This window comes from Equus przewalskii, unplaced genomic scaffold (genome assembly GCF_037783145.1).
Source record: "Equus przewalskii isolate Varuska unplaced genomic scaffold, EquPr2 ChrUn-6, whole genome shotgun sequence".
Lineage (NCBI taxonomy): Eukaryota > Metazoa > Chordata > Mammalia > Perissodactyla > Equidae > Equus > Equus przewalskii.
In genome coordinates, this window is record NW_027228754.1 from 141719 (window position 1) to 157246 (window position 15528).

General features: G+C 51.4%; 1 protein-coding gene across 4 annotated transcripts; it reads right to left on the bottom strand.

The window, feature by feature from the left end:
• Positions 1-64: 64 nt before the first annotated feature.
• Positions 65-15332, bottom strand: ARHGAP30 (Rho GTPase activating protein 30). Of its 4 annotated transcripts, none has more exons than XM_008533844.2 (12): positions 14897-15332; positions 10004-10106; positions 7965-8109; positions 6747-6829; positions 6469-6576; positions 5733-5860; positions 5074-5245; positions 4891-4994; positions 4732-4809; positions 3722-4123; positions 2559-2824; positions 65-2466 (listed from the first exon to the last, which is right to left on the bottom strand). In XM_008533844.2, exons 1-12 carry the CDS (start codon positions 14991-14993, stop codon positions 829-831), a joined length of 3324 nt encoding a protein of 1107 aa, XP_008532066.1. In that variant the 5' UTR covers positions 14994-15332; the 3' UTR covers positions 65-828. The 4 variants fall into 4 exon arrangements, with proteins under 4 accessions (XP_008532066.1, XP_070464411.1, XP_070464410.1 ...); XM_070608310.1 differs by having other exon boundaries at positions 7965-8105; positions 14897-15285; XM_070608309.1 differs by having other exon boundaries at positions 2730-2824; positions 14897-15268.
• Positions 15333-15528: the final 196 nt, after the last annotated feature.

Consider the following 15528-nt stretch of genomic DNA (forward strand, 5'->3'; position numbering starts at 1 on the left):
CAAACGTAGGAAAATATGATACCTATCACCTGGGACTTTAAAAGAATAATGAGACTTCACACTATTTACATGTAAAAATACAATTTTATTCTGAGACATCACCCCTTATTAGAATGGGACCTGTGGCCCCAGACTATCTGGAGAAGCAGTCCCAGAGCCTGAGTGACACCATTTCCCTTCCCTGAAATAAGAGGAAGTTATTCCAAAGGAAAAAGGAGAGGCCAGAGAGATCTGGACAGGACCTCTCTTCCCTAAGATGACTGGAGGCAGAGGGTGGAGGAGCTAGAAAGGGGGGCAGTCCCTCCAACAAACGTTGAGGCCTTCAAAGAGCTTCCTGGACATGTTCCTCCTAAGCTGGAGCTAAAAGGGTCAGGAGGTATCCAAGAGCCCAAGAGCAGAACAGGGATGGGCAGCTCTAGAAGTGTTTGTGTGAAAGGCTTTGACCTGGCCCTGTCCTCCCCACCTCCACCCTGGGCTTCCATGAAGAGAAGTTCACAGCCTCAGAGGAGGGCAGGAACTTGGCTGGAGTTCCCCCTCTTTCTTCACTTTGAGAAACCTCTAAGTTTTCTGCCTACTCTTTGTTCCCCTTGACCAATGACCTTGCTCTCTGGGAACAGGATCTTGTTGACTTTCTTGGGAATCTCCTAAGGGATAAGTTCTTTGTGTCTGAGACAAACTCAGGTAAACCAACCAAGGCAGTGCCAGAGGGCCAAAGCCTATAGAGTTGGGCACTACAGCTGCTCAGGCTGCAGAAGAGACTGCTAGTCAGGGATCCCGGAGATTCAAGACAACTTACTGTCCCTTTTGCCCAGTGCTCTCTGGTCCTAATCACAGTCCTTCACCTTTCTCAGGGTTAGCCTGTGTTTCAAATGCATATGATCGGCGCTGGGGGGGCATAAGAGGGTCAGGGGGCTGGGGTTCTCTGGGGGGCAAACTAAGCCGACTCCGGGATCCAGACCCTTCTGTGCCTTCAGATTGGAGCTCCAAGCAGCTAAAGGGTCGGAAAGAATGAGCAGGGATCATGCTACAGGGGGTGGTTCTGGGGATGAGGCTGTAATCCACACCCCCAGTACAGGTCAGCGTCCGCCGAACACCCTGAGCCTCAGTCTTCTGGCGGTCCCGGGCCATGGCCACAGCAGCATCAAAGGAAAGACTGCCCCCATTCCTCCAAGAGGAGCGGGAGGCTCGGGACCCCCAAGCCCTTTCCCCAGGAGTCCCATCAAGCCGACCAGGCCTCGGGCATGGGTTTGCAGGTGCCACATGGATCTTGCCACACATTGCACTGGGCATCTTGGCAAACTGTGGTTTGGGGGGCACCACAGGCACAGAGCGGACCTGTTGGACCTGAACCAAGGTGGAAGCCAGGCGCATGCCCACACTGCCAGCTGAGCCAAATGGACAGGGGCACAGATTGCAGCCCTCTGGACTGGGCTGCCCCTCAGGCTCCATCTCCTCTGGCCGGGGCGGCTGTGGGACTGCCTGTTCTGTCTCAGAGGAGTGAGCATTGCCCTCTTTGTCACTGTCAACCTCCAGGGACTCTACATGTGACCCTTCAGGGAGGGAGCCCTCTTCTAAATGGTCACCTCCAGCCCCCTGGTCTCCCTCAGCCTCTCCATCCCCACTCTCTCGTTCCTTGCTCACCTCCCCTACTCTTCCTTCAGCTGCTGCTTCTGGGCTTCTGCTATCTTCACCATCTCCTTGTTCTTCTCTTGCCTCTTGGTCCCCATCCTTGCTCTGTCCTTTGACCTCATCCTCTCTGCCTTCCTCAGCCTCTTGTTTGTGTACAACTTCCCAGCTCTCCTCAGCAACTTGGTTTTCCTGGGCCCTGTGCTCTGGGTCCCTTCCAGGTTCTACCTGGGCTTCCTCTCCTTCCTTAGCCTCTTCCTCTCTCTCAGTCTTTCTTTTCTTCTCCTTGTCTTTTCCCTGCTCTCCTCCTCCTTCCTCCATAACCTTAGCTTCTTCCATACACTCATCCTGCTGTGGACCCATGGACTCCTCTCCCTTGGCCTCTGTCTCTTCCCCACTATCTTTTCTCAAACAGACCATCATCTCTTGGTTTCCCTCAACCTCCCCTTCTTTCTCATCAGCCTCTCCAGCCTCTACCTCACTCTCTGGACTCCCCTCAGCCTCCTCCCTGATGTCCCATCTGCTTCCAGGCTCAGCTTCCTTGTCCTCTCCAATTTCCCAGCATGCCTGCTCTCCCTCAGTCTGTCCTGGAGCCTCCTGATTTCCACACCTTGCTGCCTCTTCTTCCAGACTGCCTGGACCCTCCCAGCTTGGGGATTTGGGCCCCAGAATGGGACTTAGGTCATCGTAGGCACTCAGGAAGACTTCCTCCCCACTTTCGTCCTCTGCTTCAGGCCTGGGGTCAGCAGAGTCCAGGGAACAGCAGCTGGGAGCTAGGACAAACTGCGCCTCATCCAGAGACAGGTCATCCAGGGGTGGCTCCACAGAGAACTCCTCCACCTGTAGGCACAGCATTATGGCTCAGGACTAGGTGGCCCTGTCCACCCTCTGGATTCCTTACCACCCCCAAACCCAGCACAGCCACTCCTTACCTGATGCCCATCTCCCAGGAGCTCCTCCATGTAGCCCATCCCAGGGTCGTCCTCCCCAGGGGAGAAGGCTGCTCCTGCTGCTCCTGCCTTGGCCACCTCCCCATCCTCCGCCCCCACCCACTCAGGTTCTGAGCTGCTTGAGTCCTCTAGGAAGGAGAAGGAATCCTGCACCTCCTGGGACAGGCAGTCCTCCAGGGCAGGGGCCACATCCGCTGGGCCTGAGTCAGTCAGGGGACCTGGGGCTGGACTTGCCTCCAACTTCTCATCTGTTGGGAGAGAGGTAGTCCCAGGAATACAAAGGTCAAGACCAGCCCTGACTCTTCCCAGTCTGGGTCTTCCTAGCATTGCTGCAGTATGGACACAACAATCCCAGAAAAGATATTCCATGTGGCTGATCCTCTCAGACCAATATCCCTAACTATTGGCTTATAGCTGCCTTGATCGAGCTCCCACCAGGTGCCAAGCACAGTGCTATATATTTTACAGTGCAATATCTTACTTTTCCCACAAAACAACCCTATAATATAGGGTGTTTATCCCCATGTTACGTTTGAGAAAACTGAGACTCAGAGAGATTTGTCTAAGGTCACAAAAACTAAGCAGCACAGCCAAAATTTCAACCCAAGTCTACTTAACCCTGTAGCCCATGTCCTTACCACTAGCCTGTGCTGCCTCAGTACTTCTCGTCAGCGACACTTCAGGAACTGGAGTCAGAGAAAAGATCAGATCCCAGCTCTATCACCTCCTACCTAAATTAATAGCAAATTGCTTAACCTAAGTCTCAGTTTCCACTGCTGTAACATAAGGATGACAACCATACCTGTGTCATGAGATTACGAGAAAATGAAATAAGCTAACGCCTGCAAAGTCCCTAACACAACACTTGGCTCATACTTAGCCCTCGATAATTGTTAGCTATTAGTATTAATGTTACTATTATTGTTACCATCATCTATTATATATTCCCACCTTGTACTTAGTAATCCCTGCTATATATATCTGACACAGGCCCCCATTCTTGGTTATATCAGTGATCTGAAGGCTGCCAGAAATCTTCTTTCCATGAATCTCACACAATCTGATAATATTACTGGATTCCCCCAACCTCGAATCCAGGGAGGCTGTTGAAGGTAACCACCCAAAGCCCAAGGGCTGAGGCTCACCTGGGGGACCGGGGCCAAGGCCAGGGCCAGGGCCAGGGCCAAAGGCAGGGCTTGTCCGAGGCTGTAGGGCCGGGCACTCAAGGCCACGAGTGAGTCTGGCCAAGGCGACGTTAGAGATGATGTTTGGGGGCACGTTGAGGATAGAGGTGATGTGTAGTGGGAGGTTGACATTGTAGGGATCTGAGATGTGGACGCCAGCACAGCGCTCTGCACGGCTGCTGGCCCCAACACGGATCGCTGACCGCCCAGCTCGTGGTGTGCCTGGCTCAGAGTTTGTGCCACCCAGTGCCTCTCCCTCAGGCTCCTGTTCACCCTCTGCCGCCTCCACAGAATAATTCTCCAAGCTCTCTTGCAGCAGTGGGTTTGGCCGAGGGCTACTGGGTCCTACCAGCCCCTCTGGCTCTGTGGAGGAACGAGAGGTAGGCAATAGCCTCAGCTGCAAGGGGCCTGGATACTTCAGGAAGGCTTTGGAGAGTGACCCCTGCTTCCTCAAGCATGAGAGGCAGGATGGCTTGGAAGGCACCAGGCCCAGCTTCCCTTGGCCACTGCTGCACACTCTCCATAGCCAATAAGTCAAAGACCATTGCACCTGCACGTACCTAGAAACCCCCTTCCCTCCCTGCAGACACAGTCACTGGCCATCACTGCCACCACACACACACCACCTTTTCCCTCTATGTACACTCATGAACACACCCATAGATTAAACAATAAGCTCACCACTGTAAACCCAGCATCCTGCACTGTGGCTGGTGTATAATAGGCACTCATTACATATTTTTGAAATTAGTGAGCACACTTGGCCACATGTACAGACACACACACAGAAATGCACACACAGTGGTCTCCTCTATAATACTGTTGGTTCCTCACAGACCCATTCACAAACATGTTTCCACACAGGTGCTCACAGGTCCATGCTGTTTGTCACGCAGCATGCGCGCGCGCGGGCGCACCCACACCTCCCCCCCCCCACACACACACACACAGGAGTGCACACCTATACTCACCATCACAGGCCCCAGCTGCAGCACTCAGGGAGTCCATGCTCTTGGCTGGCCGCAGAGTCCCCTTATCAGATTTGTCCTCTGCAAGAGAGGGATGTGCATAGAGCCAGGGCCTGACACGCCCTTGGCAGAGCTCCCCCCCATCCATCTCCCCAGACTTACCCCTATCTTCAGCCCCCCGCAGAACTTTACGCTTAGTCTCATGGCCAGAGCGACCCAGGTTGAAGATAGATCTCCACTTCCTGACCTTCAAAGACCCCTTCCTCCTGGAGGAAATGGAGAAATCACTGGGGTTGGGGCCGGGGGGTCAGCGCAGGGGAAGAGGGCCCAGGAAGGAGGCCTTACTTGTGCTCTCCAATCTCAATGATAGTGTGGTAGGGCCGTATCTGTGGGGGGCCATCTCCAGCCTGCAGGCTGCTAGGCAGGTTGTAGGGCAGGGACCTGGGCATTAGGTCATCGGGGCTGCCTGATGCCCGGGCCCCTGGAATTGATCGCCATACACTCTCCACCTCACCACCTAGGAAAAGAAGAAGAATTGACCAGCCAGGAACAGAGATGACAGAGGGCCCTCAGGTACCCGGCTCCTCATTGTACCCTCCCACTCACCAACTACCCTGTTAGGGATATAATCCCAGACCCCTGGAGATCCATGTCTAGCTCCTCAGAGGAGGGTCCTGAAGGACAAAGAGGGCCGGGAGCTCCCAGGACATTAGCCTGGTGGGCTGGGGGTGGGAATGATCAGTCGCTAGCCTTGAGAGCCAGGACGGTGATTCAGAGGTCAAGCTATGCCCTGGACTGAGAGCAGAAGAGGCCCGCTCAAGTTCTGACTGCGACATTGTCTCTCCAGGGTCTTCTCCATATGACCAGAAGCAACATCTCTCTATGAGACTCAGTTTTCTCATTTACAGAATGGGGAGACTGAACTAGATGATCTTTGAGGCCCCCTATAACTCTGATATGACTCCCCAGAGAGTGGTGATGTGGTGGGTGGGAAGGATACTGACCAGAGAGGGCAGCACCCCCAAAGAGCTGCTCCACATGTGTGAGGATGAACTCGACAACGATGGACTGCACACGCACCTCCATGAAGGCTGCTGTCCCATTGAAGCCTGAGGCCTCTATGTCCTTAGACCTGTGGAGATGTGGAGTTATTCTACCCCCAGACCCACCATACTTCCCCATCTGAATTCTCCCTAAAAATACCTTATACCCTTTCCCCTGCATGTCCTTAACTCCACCTCCACCTCTTAAACCATATGCATGATTCAAGTCTCAAATGCCACTTCCTCCAGGAAGCCTCCAGGACTTAACCCTCCTCAGGATTAAGCTCTACTTCCATTGCACACCAGGGTGCCTTGTTTATAATGAATATCAGGACTTCTCATAGTCTACCTTGCACCACAGGAAGTAATATGCAGGCCAGTTCTCCAATAGACTGCAAGACATTTGCTCAAGAAACATTTAACAAGGACCTGTCCTGTTCCAGTCCCTGAGCTCATATACAATGTAAGAAAACATAAAGGCCCTGCCCTTAGGGTCTTTACTCAAACTCAGAGAAGGCGCTCAAGTGAGTGAGCCCCATCCCAGCCAATGTGACCATAACACTTCCTCTTTCTCACTGGGCTCCGTGAGACCCCATGCCCCTCTCCATTGCACTCACACAGCCATACCCCATCCTGGGGTAGCCTCCCAGTGGCTAGTCTCTGATAGAATCCCCACACTGCTCACGCACACACCTACCTCAGCAGGTTGGGGGCCCACACGATGGCCAGGTTGCGGGCGTGCATGTTGGTCTGGGCACTGAATGAGGCCATGTGCACCAAGTGCCTCATGAGGAACTCCAGGGTCCTGCAGAAAGGAGGTGTCATGGGGCAGGGGTCACACAGGGAACACCCAGGGCAGGAGTAGGGCTAGGGCCTGGGAGCTGGAATAGAGGGGACAAGTCAAGGCCCCAGGTAGAGAGAGAGCCTGGGCTGTGTGAGGAGTCAGGGCTCTGGGTGGGAAGGAGCCCCACACACCTGTAGTTTGGGACAGGGAGTTCTCGAAGCACCTCTAGGATCTTGACCAAGCGCTCTGGCTCCAATTGCACTGCCACAGCCTCCTGATTAGCGGGAAGAGTTCAAGAAGCAGGAGTCAGTGACCCAGCACTGCCCCTGCTTGCTCCCCAGAGCTCTGAGCCAAACTCTCAGGAACAATCTGTGCAGTACCCCACACCTCCACAACCCCAGGTCTTCCAAAGCACGCTGACAGAGAGGGCTCAGAACTTGGGGCCCACAAGACCTACAGCTGAATCTTGGCTATACCAGTTGATAGTTTTGTGACCTTGAGCAACTCTCTGCCTTAGCATCCTCATTGGTAACCCTCTGGTACTGGAATACATCAGTGGCCCTACCCTATGGATGCCTCAGGGGCCGTGGAGTTATTCCAAAGGTTCAGGAAGGCCTACACCCATCCAATGTAGCTTATGTGGGCTGAATGGCATGCCGCTGCTGCTCAGGATCTCTAAATGCTGTTGTGCTCAATAAAATGTAGCTTATTTAAAAAGTGTTACTCAGGGGCCAGCCTGGTGGCACAGCGGTTAAGTGCACACGTTCCACTTCGGCGGCCCGGGGTTCACCGGTTCGGATCCCGGTTGCGGACATGGCACCGCTTGACAGGCCATGCTGTGGCAGGCGTCCCAAGTATAAAGTAGAGGAAGATGGGCATGGATGTCAGCTCAGGGCCAGTCTTCCTCAGCAAAAAGAGGAGGATTGGCAGTAGTTAGCTCAGGGCTAATCTTCCTCAAAAAAAAAAAAGTGTTACTCAGTTCAGGATAGTATTTTTGTCATGTGTTTTCTTACTCAAAAGATGTTCAATGTACAATCACAGCTCATGGAGGGACATGCTTGGAGAAGTTTTGATTTCTGAAAAGGATTTTAATTCTCTTAACTATAGAGAAGCTCTGGTCTAGGTGACTTCCAAGGGCCTTCCAGCTCTGACCACCTGGCCTCTACTCTCCCTGTCTCACCCCATGCTGTGTGTGATCCACAGACCTTAGGGAAAGGAGGGAGAATGAAGAAGAGGGACAGGGGAGGGGAGAGGTAGGAGATTTGGGGAGGGGGGTCTTTTCATTTCCATGTGGTCTCTGTCATTCAGGATCTCGAGGACTCTGTCTGGCATTAGACACACTCGGGATGTCCCAACCACAGCAGCCACCCCCTCAGCCTTCTTTTCCACACCACTGCCTCTCAACTCACAGCAAACTTGTCATAGAGCCGGTAAGTGAGCAGGGGATCTGGCAGTTCTCGGAAATAGGCCTTGCACAAGGAAGAGACGCAGTGAATGTCCTGGAGGTAAACATCTCGCCGCAGGTCTGGCTTCCGCTCTGCCTCAAACTCCTGCCTGGGGAGGTGCAGAGTGGTCAGGAGTGGTGGGGGTCAGAGGAAATGTGGGGAGAGGTGGGAGCTGTAGAGATGGGCTCCAGGCAGGGTCTAAGGTCAGTGTGTGTGGGACTTTGAAGGAGAACGTTGGGGCATGTATATACACAAGGCAGCAAGTCTAAGACGTTGTATATGTTGGTGTGTAGAGTGGATGTGAGGATGGGTAAGTGGACCTGTGCATGAACAGGGATACATATCAGAGATGTAGCTGCAGATGTGAGAAGCAATGTAGGGGTCAGTAGAAGTGGGGGAGATGAGCCTAAATGTGTGTTTGTTTCTGGGTATGTGTAAAGATGGATGAGTGTAATTCTTAGAAGGAAACGTAAGTGTAAATCTTCATGATCTTGGATTAGACAACAGTTTCTTAGATATGACATCAAAAGCACAAACAAACAAAGAAAACGTAGACAAACTGAAAAGCAACATTAAAAACTTGTGTGTGTCAAAGGATACTATCAAGAAAGTGAAGACAACCCACAGAATGGGAGAAAATAGTTGCAAATCATAGATCTAATAAGGGTCTAATATGCAGAATATACGAAGAACTCATAACGCAAAAAAGACAACCCACTTAAAAAATAGGCAAAGATGGGGCCGGCTCCGTGGCCAAGTGATTAAGTTTGCGTGCTCCGCTGCGGCGGCCCAGGGTTTGGATCCTGGGTGCGGACATGGCACCGCTCGTCAGGCCACGTTGAGGCGGCGTCCCACATCCCACAACTAGAAGGACCTGCCACTAAGATATACAACTGTGTACAGGGGCGGGTTGGGGAGATAAAGCAGGAAAAAAAAATGATTGGCAACAGTTGTTAGCCCAGGTGCCAATCTTAAAAAAAAAAAAAAAAAAGACAGAATTTGAACAGCTCTTCTCCAAAGAAGATATACAAATGGCCAATAAGCACACCAAAAGATGTTCAATGTTATTAGTTGTCAGGGAAATGCAGATATAGAGGAGATATCACTTCATACCTACTAGGATGACTATAATTAAAAAAACACACACTTACAAGTGTTGGCAGGGATGTGAAGAAATTGAAACGATCATACATTGCTGATGAGAATGTAAAATGATACAACTGCTGTGGAAAACAGTCCGGCAGTTCCTTAAAAAGTTCAACACAGAGTTACCATATGACCCAGCAATTCCACTCCTAGGTATAGACTCAAGAGAATTGAAACCATGTGTCCACACAAATACTTGTATATGAATGTTTACAGCAACATTATTCATAGTAGCCAAAAGGTGGAAACAACTCAAATAGCCATCAACTGATGAATGGATAAAAAAAAACGTGGTATAGACACAATGAAATATTATTCAGGCATAAAAAGAAATGAAGTACTGGTACATACAACAACCGATACATACAACAACGGTGCAGCAACCTTGAAAAAAACACTAAGTGAAAAAAGCCAGGCACAAAAGGTTACAATTAGATGAGTCCATTTGTGTGAAATGTTCAGAATAGACACAGAGAATTAGATAATAGTGATGGGTGCACCACCTCGTGAATACAGTAAAAACCATTGAATTGTACATTTTTAAGTGGTGAATTGTATGGTATGTGAATTATATCTAAATTTTTTAAAAGCTGAGTGGGTATATGTGAGAGTGGTGTACGTAGGAATAGAGGGGTGTGTGTGTCTGTGTGTGTGTGTCTGTGTGTGTGTCTGTGTGTGTGTCAGTGCGCATGCCCTAGCCTGGGGGAGTGGGGTGCATGGTCGCAGTCTTGCCTGAGGAGACTCTAGAGCTCCTCCCTTAGTACTTAGCATCTATGTTTCCTTCTCCCCATGTCCCCTCACCCCCCTGGCTCCCTGGCCACCTGGCCGTAGAGCCTTCCCCGCACTGCCTGACTCACCGAAGCTTCTGGATGTTGGAGGAGACCCCTGAGAGGCGGTAGATCCCGTCCACCACTCCATATTCCTCCACAAACTCTGCGCAGCTCCTTAGCACCTGGGGCACTGGGGACACAGATGGGGCAGAGAAAGAGAAATCATAAGGTCTAGGAGGTCAGAGACTGCAGGGGGTCTGAGAAATGGAAGCATCAGGGAAGGAGGTTTGGGGAGATTGAGGACAAAGCTCATAGAATAAAAACTTGTCAGAAAGATCCTTACAGGACGTCAGCTCCAGCCTGCCAACCCCTCTACAATATCTCTGCCCATTAGATCTGAAGCCTCTGCATAAATGTTCCCAGGGAGGAGGAGCTCGCTGCCTCCCCAGACTGTCCACTCCTGTTAGAAAGTTCTGCTTTTGTTGAACTGAGATTTGCTCTCTGTAATTATTAGTTGCTACTCCAGATTTTTTTTTTTCCCTAGGAAGGATTCACCCTGAGCTAACATCTGTTGCCAATCTTCCTCTGTCTCTTTTTTTCCTCCATCCCCAAAGCCCCAGTACATAGTTGTATATTTCAGTTGTGAGTCCTTCTAGTTCTTCTATGTGAGCCGCCACCATAGAAGGGCCAACAAAGCAGAGCACACTGAACTTTAACCTCTAGGACATCAGGAGAGGCTCCAGGATTTTTAAAGGGGCAGCAGTCTGGTTAGAAGGGGGCTCAGGGGAAAGGACTGGTCTTAAAAGTGAGTTTACATACTACTTCATGTAAGATAAAGGAACATTAGTTGTCCCAACCAAAATGGAACCGGGCTACTAAGCAAGTGTATGGATATTAGATCTGTCATAGGAAGGTACACAAAATTGTGGCAGGCCTTCAAACAGGTCACTTCAGGAGAGAAACACCTATGTGCCAAGCACTGTGCATTAGGTATTCTAGTCCCCATTTTACAGGCAAGAAGACTGAGGATCAAAGAAGTAACAAGTGCCTAATGTCACCCAGCTAGGTCCAGGATTCAAATCCAAGAGTGCAAAAAGCTGTCCTACGTCTCCCAACCCCAGACCCCGCCCCTTATGACTCGCCTGTAAGCTCCTTAAGGACAAGATCAAAGTGTGACCCATTTTGATATTCCTCATATTATCTGACATGATGTCTCAGATGTGGGAAACTCTCAAAAACCATGTGTGGAAACCCAGCTCCACAAGGCCACATAGTTATTTCTAAGCACTTCCCTGCTTTCAATCCTTTATTACATATACACCCACTCCACTCCGATCTTCATTTCTTACCTTACAGATACAGAATAAAATATAATCTCTTCAGTGTGGTATATAAGACCCTTCACAAATCTAGTCCAGCTGCCGTTCCAGCCTCAGCTCCAGCCAATCCCCTGACAAATCCTGTGATCCAGCACTGTGCTACAAGAACAAGCCTTGATACCATCACTCATGTTATTCCCTTGCCTGGAAATGCCCCTCCCTCTGTCTCTGCTTGGTAAACTCCTATGCATTCCTCAAAACACACCTCAAATATCACCTCCAATTCTGAACTCTTTGCTTATATCTGTCTTATGGTTCCCACAGTCCTTTGTTTATATCTGTTATAGTACTTATTACATTTTGTTATGATTAATTTCTTTTGTACCTATACCTTCTGACATAGTAACATCCTCCCCAGCATCTAGCACAGTGTTGAAACAGAGCAGGTGCCCAATAAATGTTTATTAAATGACTCAATGAATTAACCAATCAATTATGAGGATTGGTGACATCCCTTGGAGATTTAATAGACAATATTGCCTAAGACAAAACATTGAATCCTATTAACTGGGACTCACCAGAGAAATCCCCATCATGTGTCAGTGTCAGAAAAAGCTATGTTTCTCCTAGGCCATCTTTTTTTTTCCCTCTGGGCTTTATAAGTCTTCTGCCTAATTGTGTTTACTTCTTTACTTTAATCAGTAGGAAGCTCAGAGCCCACATCTAGGAACCACAGAGAACCCCCTGATATGCATTTCCGGGTACTGATTGCTTTCCCTTCACCACAATTCCTTCAGTCATTTATTCTATCTTTTTGTAGAGTTTTGGGTTTTGGAAGTCATCCATCCCAAGCTCTTTGTGGAATTAAGTAAGATAGAAATATAGAATGAAGGAAGTAATCAATAAATCTACCAACCACTATTTAAAACCCTCCTCATATGACCTGGTGTCCACATCCTTTGCCCTCCTGCACCCCAGAGACAGGACTGGGGTGAGACAAGGACGGCATCAAGGGTGCAAAATTTAAGGAAGCACTCACTCTTAGGGTTGCACAAGTGGCAACTGTGCACATGCACAACCTTGAGAGTGAATGTCTCCTTGAGAAAGAGGCACCTAGGCAAGTGCCCAGCCCTGACAATGACAGCTTCCTTAAATTTGCACCCCAGTCAACTCCTCTTGCCTCACCTTAGTCCTGGCCCTTAGTCATCTTTGTTGTCCATCCATCCCTTCAGGACCTGTGCCCATTTGCCAGGGTCCCCTGACCTCAGGTTCCCAACACTGAATGCAGAGATGGGGCAGGTCCTCCTTGCTGCTCTACTCTTGGGTGTCTAATGCTATACCAACTCTCTTGGCCACCACATTAGTCAGTTGACTCATAAATAGTCAGCTGTCACCTAAACCCCAGTTCCTTTTCACATGAACTGCAACCAAGACAGATCTTCCCCATCCTGTCCTTCTCTGTTGATTTTGAACCTCCAGAAAGTGTCCTTAAAGAAGGGATTGAGAGCCTAAGGAGTCAGAGCCATAGAGGAAATAAGTCAAGGAGATGAGGGAAGAGACAACAGGGTCAGAGAGATAGGGGAGTCTAGGAGATAAAGATCAGAGAGATGGGCTCAGAGGGAAAAGAGACAGGATTGGAGTGGTGGAGTCAAAGGGATGGAGCCATCAAGGAAATGGGAGTGGGTCAGGGAAGAGGGCTCAAAGCTTGGGGACCTGGAGAATCAGAAGCCTGAACAAAATGTCAGAGATAAAGATTAGGAAAAGGAAGAACTCAATACAAACAGGACTTGGGGAAGGAGGAGACCTGCCTAGGGCAAAGAGCTGGGAGAGGGCACTGAGATGGAGCAAGGGTGACAGGATGGGGGAAACCAAGATAATCAGGGAGGATAAATTGACCAGAAAGACAGAGCTTCCCTGGCCTGGGCTTTCATTTTTGCTGGATCTTGGATTAAAGAGAGAAACCATCACCAGCCTCTCTTTGTCCTTCCACTCTCCACCTGTCTGTGCCAGGAGGAGCTGGGGGATGGGGAGACAGCAGCCATTGCTGCTCTGGTGCCCCAGATTACACCACCCTTGGGCTCCCATGAGGATCTGATGAGGGCCAGGAGATGCTTCTCTCCCACTCTGGGATTCACCAGGATCAGGACCCAGCAACCAGCTGTCTATCCCTTCCAGAGAACATGCCTGGGAATGCAGACAGGAGCCATGAAGGGTTACAGGAGTGGGGTCTGGGCTGGCTATGGGTTCAATGTTTCAACATGGGGTGGGCAGGGGGCCACAGGGAAGGGCAGGGCCAGGATGAGGAGGCTCAACTGAGGGTTTGCAGAGAACTGGGAGAAGAAGATCGGCCCCAGTTAAATCAAATGGGTCTTGGCCAAGAGTCATCATTCTCAAGAGGAATTCCTTGTAAAGGAGTGAGCCCTGCCCTGGCAGCTGGGCTCTGCTCAGAGAGAAGAGAAAGGCACAGAGAAGCCACTTCAGATGTTTAACACTCTTCCTTGGGACCTGGGCTTTCCCTTAACAGAGGCCACTGGGGATGGGGGCCTCTGGGGGAGGAGAAAAGGGGAAGGAGGTGTCTGGGGACCTGGGGGCGGGGCTAAGAGCAGGAAATGAGCTGGGAACCACCATCACCCTCCCTCTATGGCAGGCGCCACAACCCAGAGCAAAGGAGAGGACAAAGAGGAAATGACAGATTGGGGTGGGGAGGGTTGGGGTGGGGGTAGAATCGTGCCTTCTCTGGGAGGAGCTTGAAGTGCCAAAACCAAGCTGTGTTGGGCAGCCGGGATACCTGCATTCACTGTCAAATCAAATCAAGAAATTTGTTGAGTGGCTACTCTATGCAAGGCTGAGCCCAGTCTTGTCCCTGGTCCTGCTGGTTTCCAAGCCTCCTCCAAGGTAACTCAGGAAGGAGCTGGGTGAGCCCCACAGACAGCCCCCACACTCACTCTCATATGCACCCTCCACCCTCGTCTTCAAACCAAGCCTGAAGCCATCTCTCGTAATTTTTGGGTGTTCCCCATTTCAGCAGCTTCTCCCCTGGCCCTCCGCTTTCAACTTGTTTCTCCTTTGCACAGGGAGAACAGGAGAATCACAGAGACTGGGAAAGGGGGCTATCCCCACCCACATCCTCACCTGTGGCCCAGCAAGGCTGCAGAGGGGCCAGAGCCCCGGTAACCCTGTCCCTGCCTCTCCATCAACCAGGAAATCCCTGTCCCCCAAGTGCCATCCTCAGACTCTCCGGAGCCCTTGTCCTGTCCCCTTTCACTCAGACCCAAGGACTGTCCATGCCCCTCTTGCCACTCATTTCCTGACCCTGTCCCCCCAGCCTCCCTCTCCTCCAGTAGTCACCCTTCACCTCTATTTCTTCTACCTTTCCTGGGTCTCCAGTCTCTCCATCCTCTCTCCTCAGTGCTCCATCGCTGCCCCCATTCTCATGCCCTCAGCCTCCCCATCCACAGGCAGTTACACAGGGAGCTACCCTGCCTTCTTCACCAAGCCACATGTCCTGCCTTGCCTGTTCATCAGCCTCCGGGGTGGTGACCCCAAGCCACTGCCCCTTTCCCAGGAGCACCCAGAAGCTGATTCTGCCCCTCGGACTAGACCAGGCAGGAAAAGCTCCCTGCTCCCCACCCCCAGCAGCAGCTCTGAGGGGCCTCCTTACCCTCCTGGCCTGAGTGCTGCAGGTGCTCCTGCAGGTCGCACCCAAACACCCGCTCCTTCGAGCTGCCCTTCTTCTTTCCTTTCTGCCGAGACTTCATGGCCGGAGCCCCAGGGGTCTGGCCCAGCCACCTCTGTCCCCCAAGACCTTTGCCCTACCAGTCCCCCATGGGATCCCAAGCCAGCCTATGGGCTTGGCCTGGCCCCAGGGGGCAGGGCTCCGAACTGGGGGTGGAGGGTGGCCTGGGCAACAGGCAGCAGCTCCTGCCTCTGGGGCCCCGGCCACACGGAAGTGGCTGTGGAAGAGGAAGCTGCCAGGACCCTGGCAAGAAGCTGTGTCTCGTGGCACTCGCCCTTCTCGCCCCACTCAGCCCTGGGGGGGGGCAGGAAGCTGTGCAGCTCCTCAAACCCGCTTCCTGTTAGAGCATCTTTGCAACCACAGGACCTGGGGTGGGGGAGGTAGCTGACATTCACATCCTCACTCATGGCTGGGACTTCACTCATTGGTCAAGGGGAGATGATGTCAGAGCCTTGGGGTGGGGTGGTGGCGCCTGGGGCGTGAGCAGGTGACTGACACCCTTAGAGACCAGAATTCAGGGGTTTGAGGTGGATACCTGAAGCTGGCTTGGGACCATG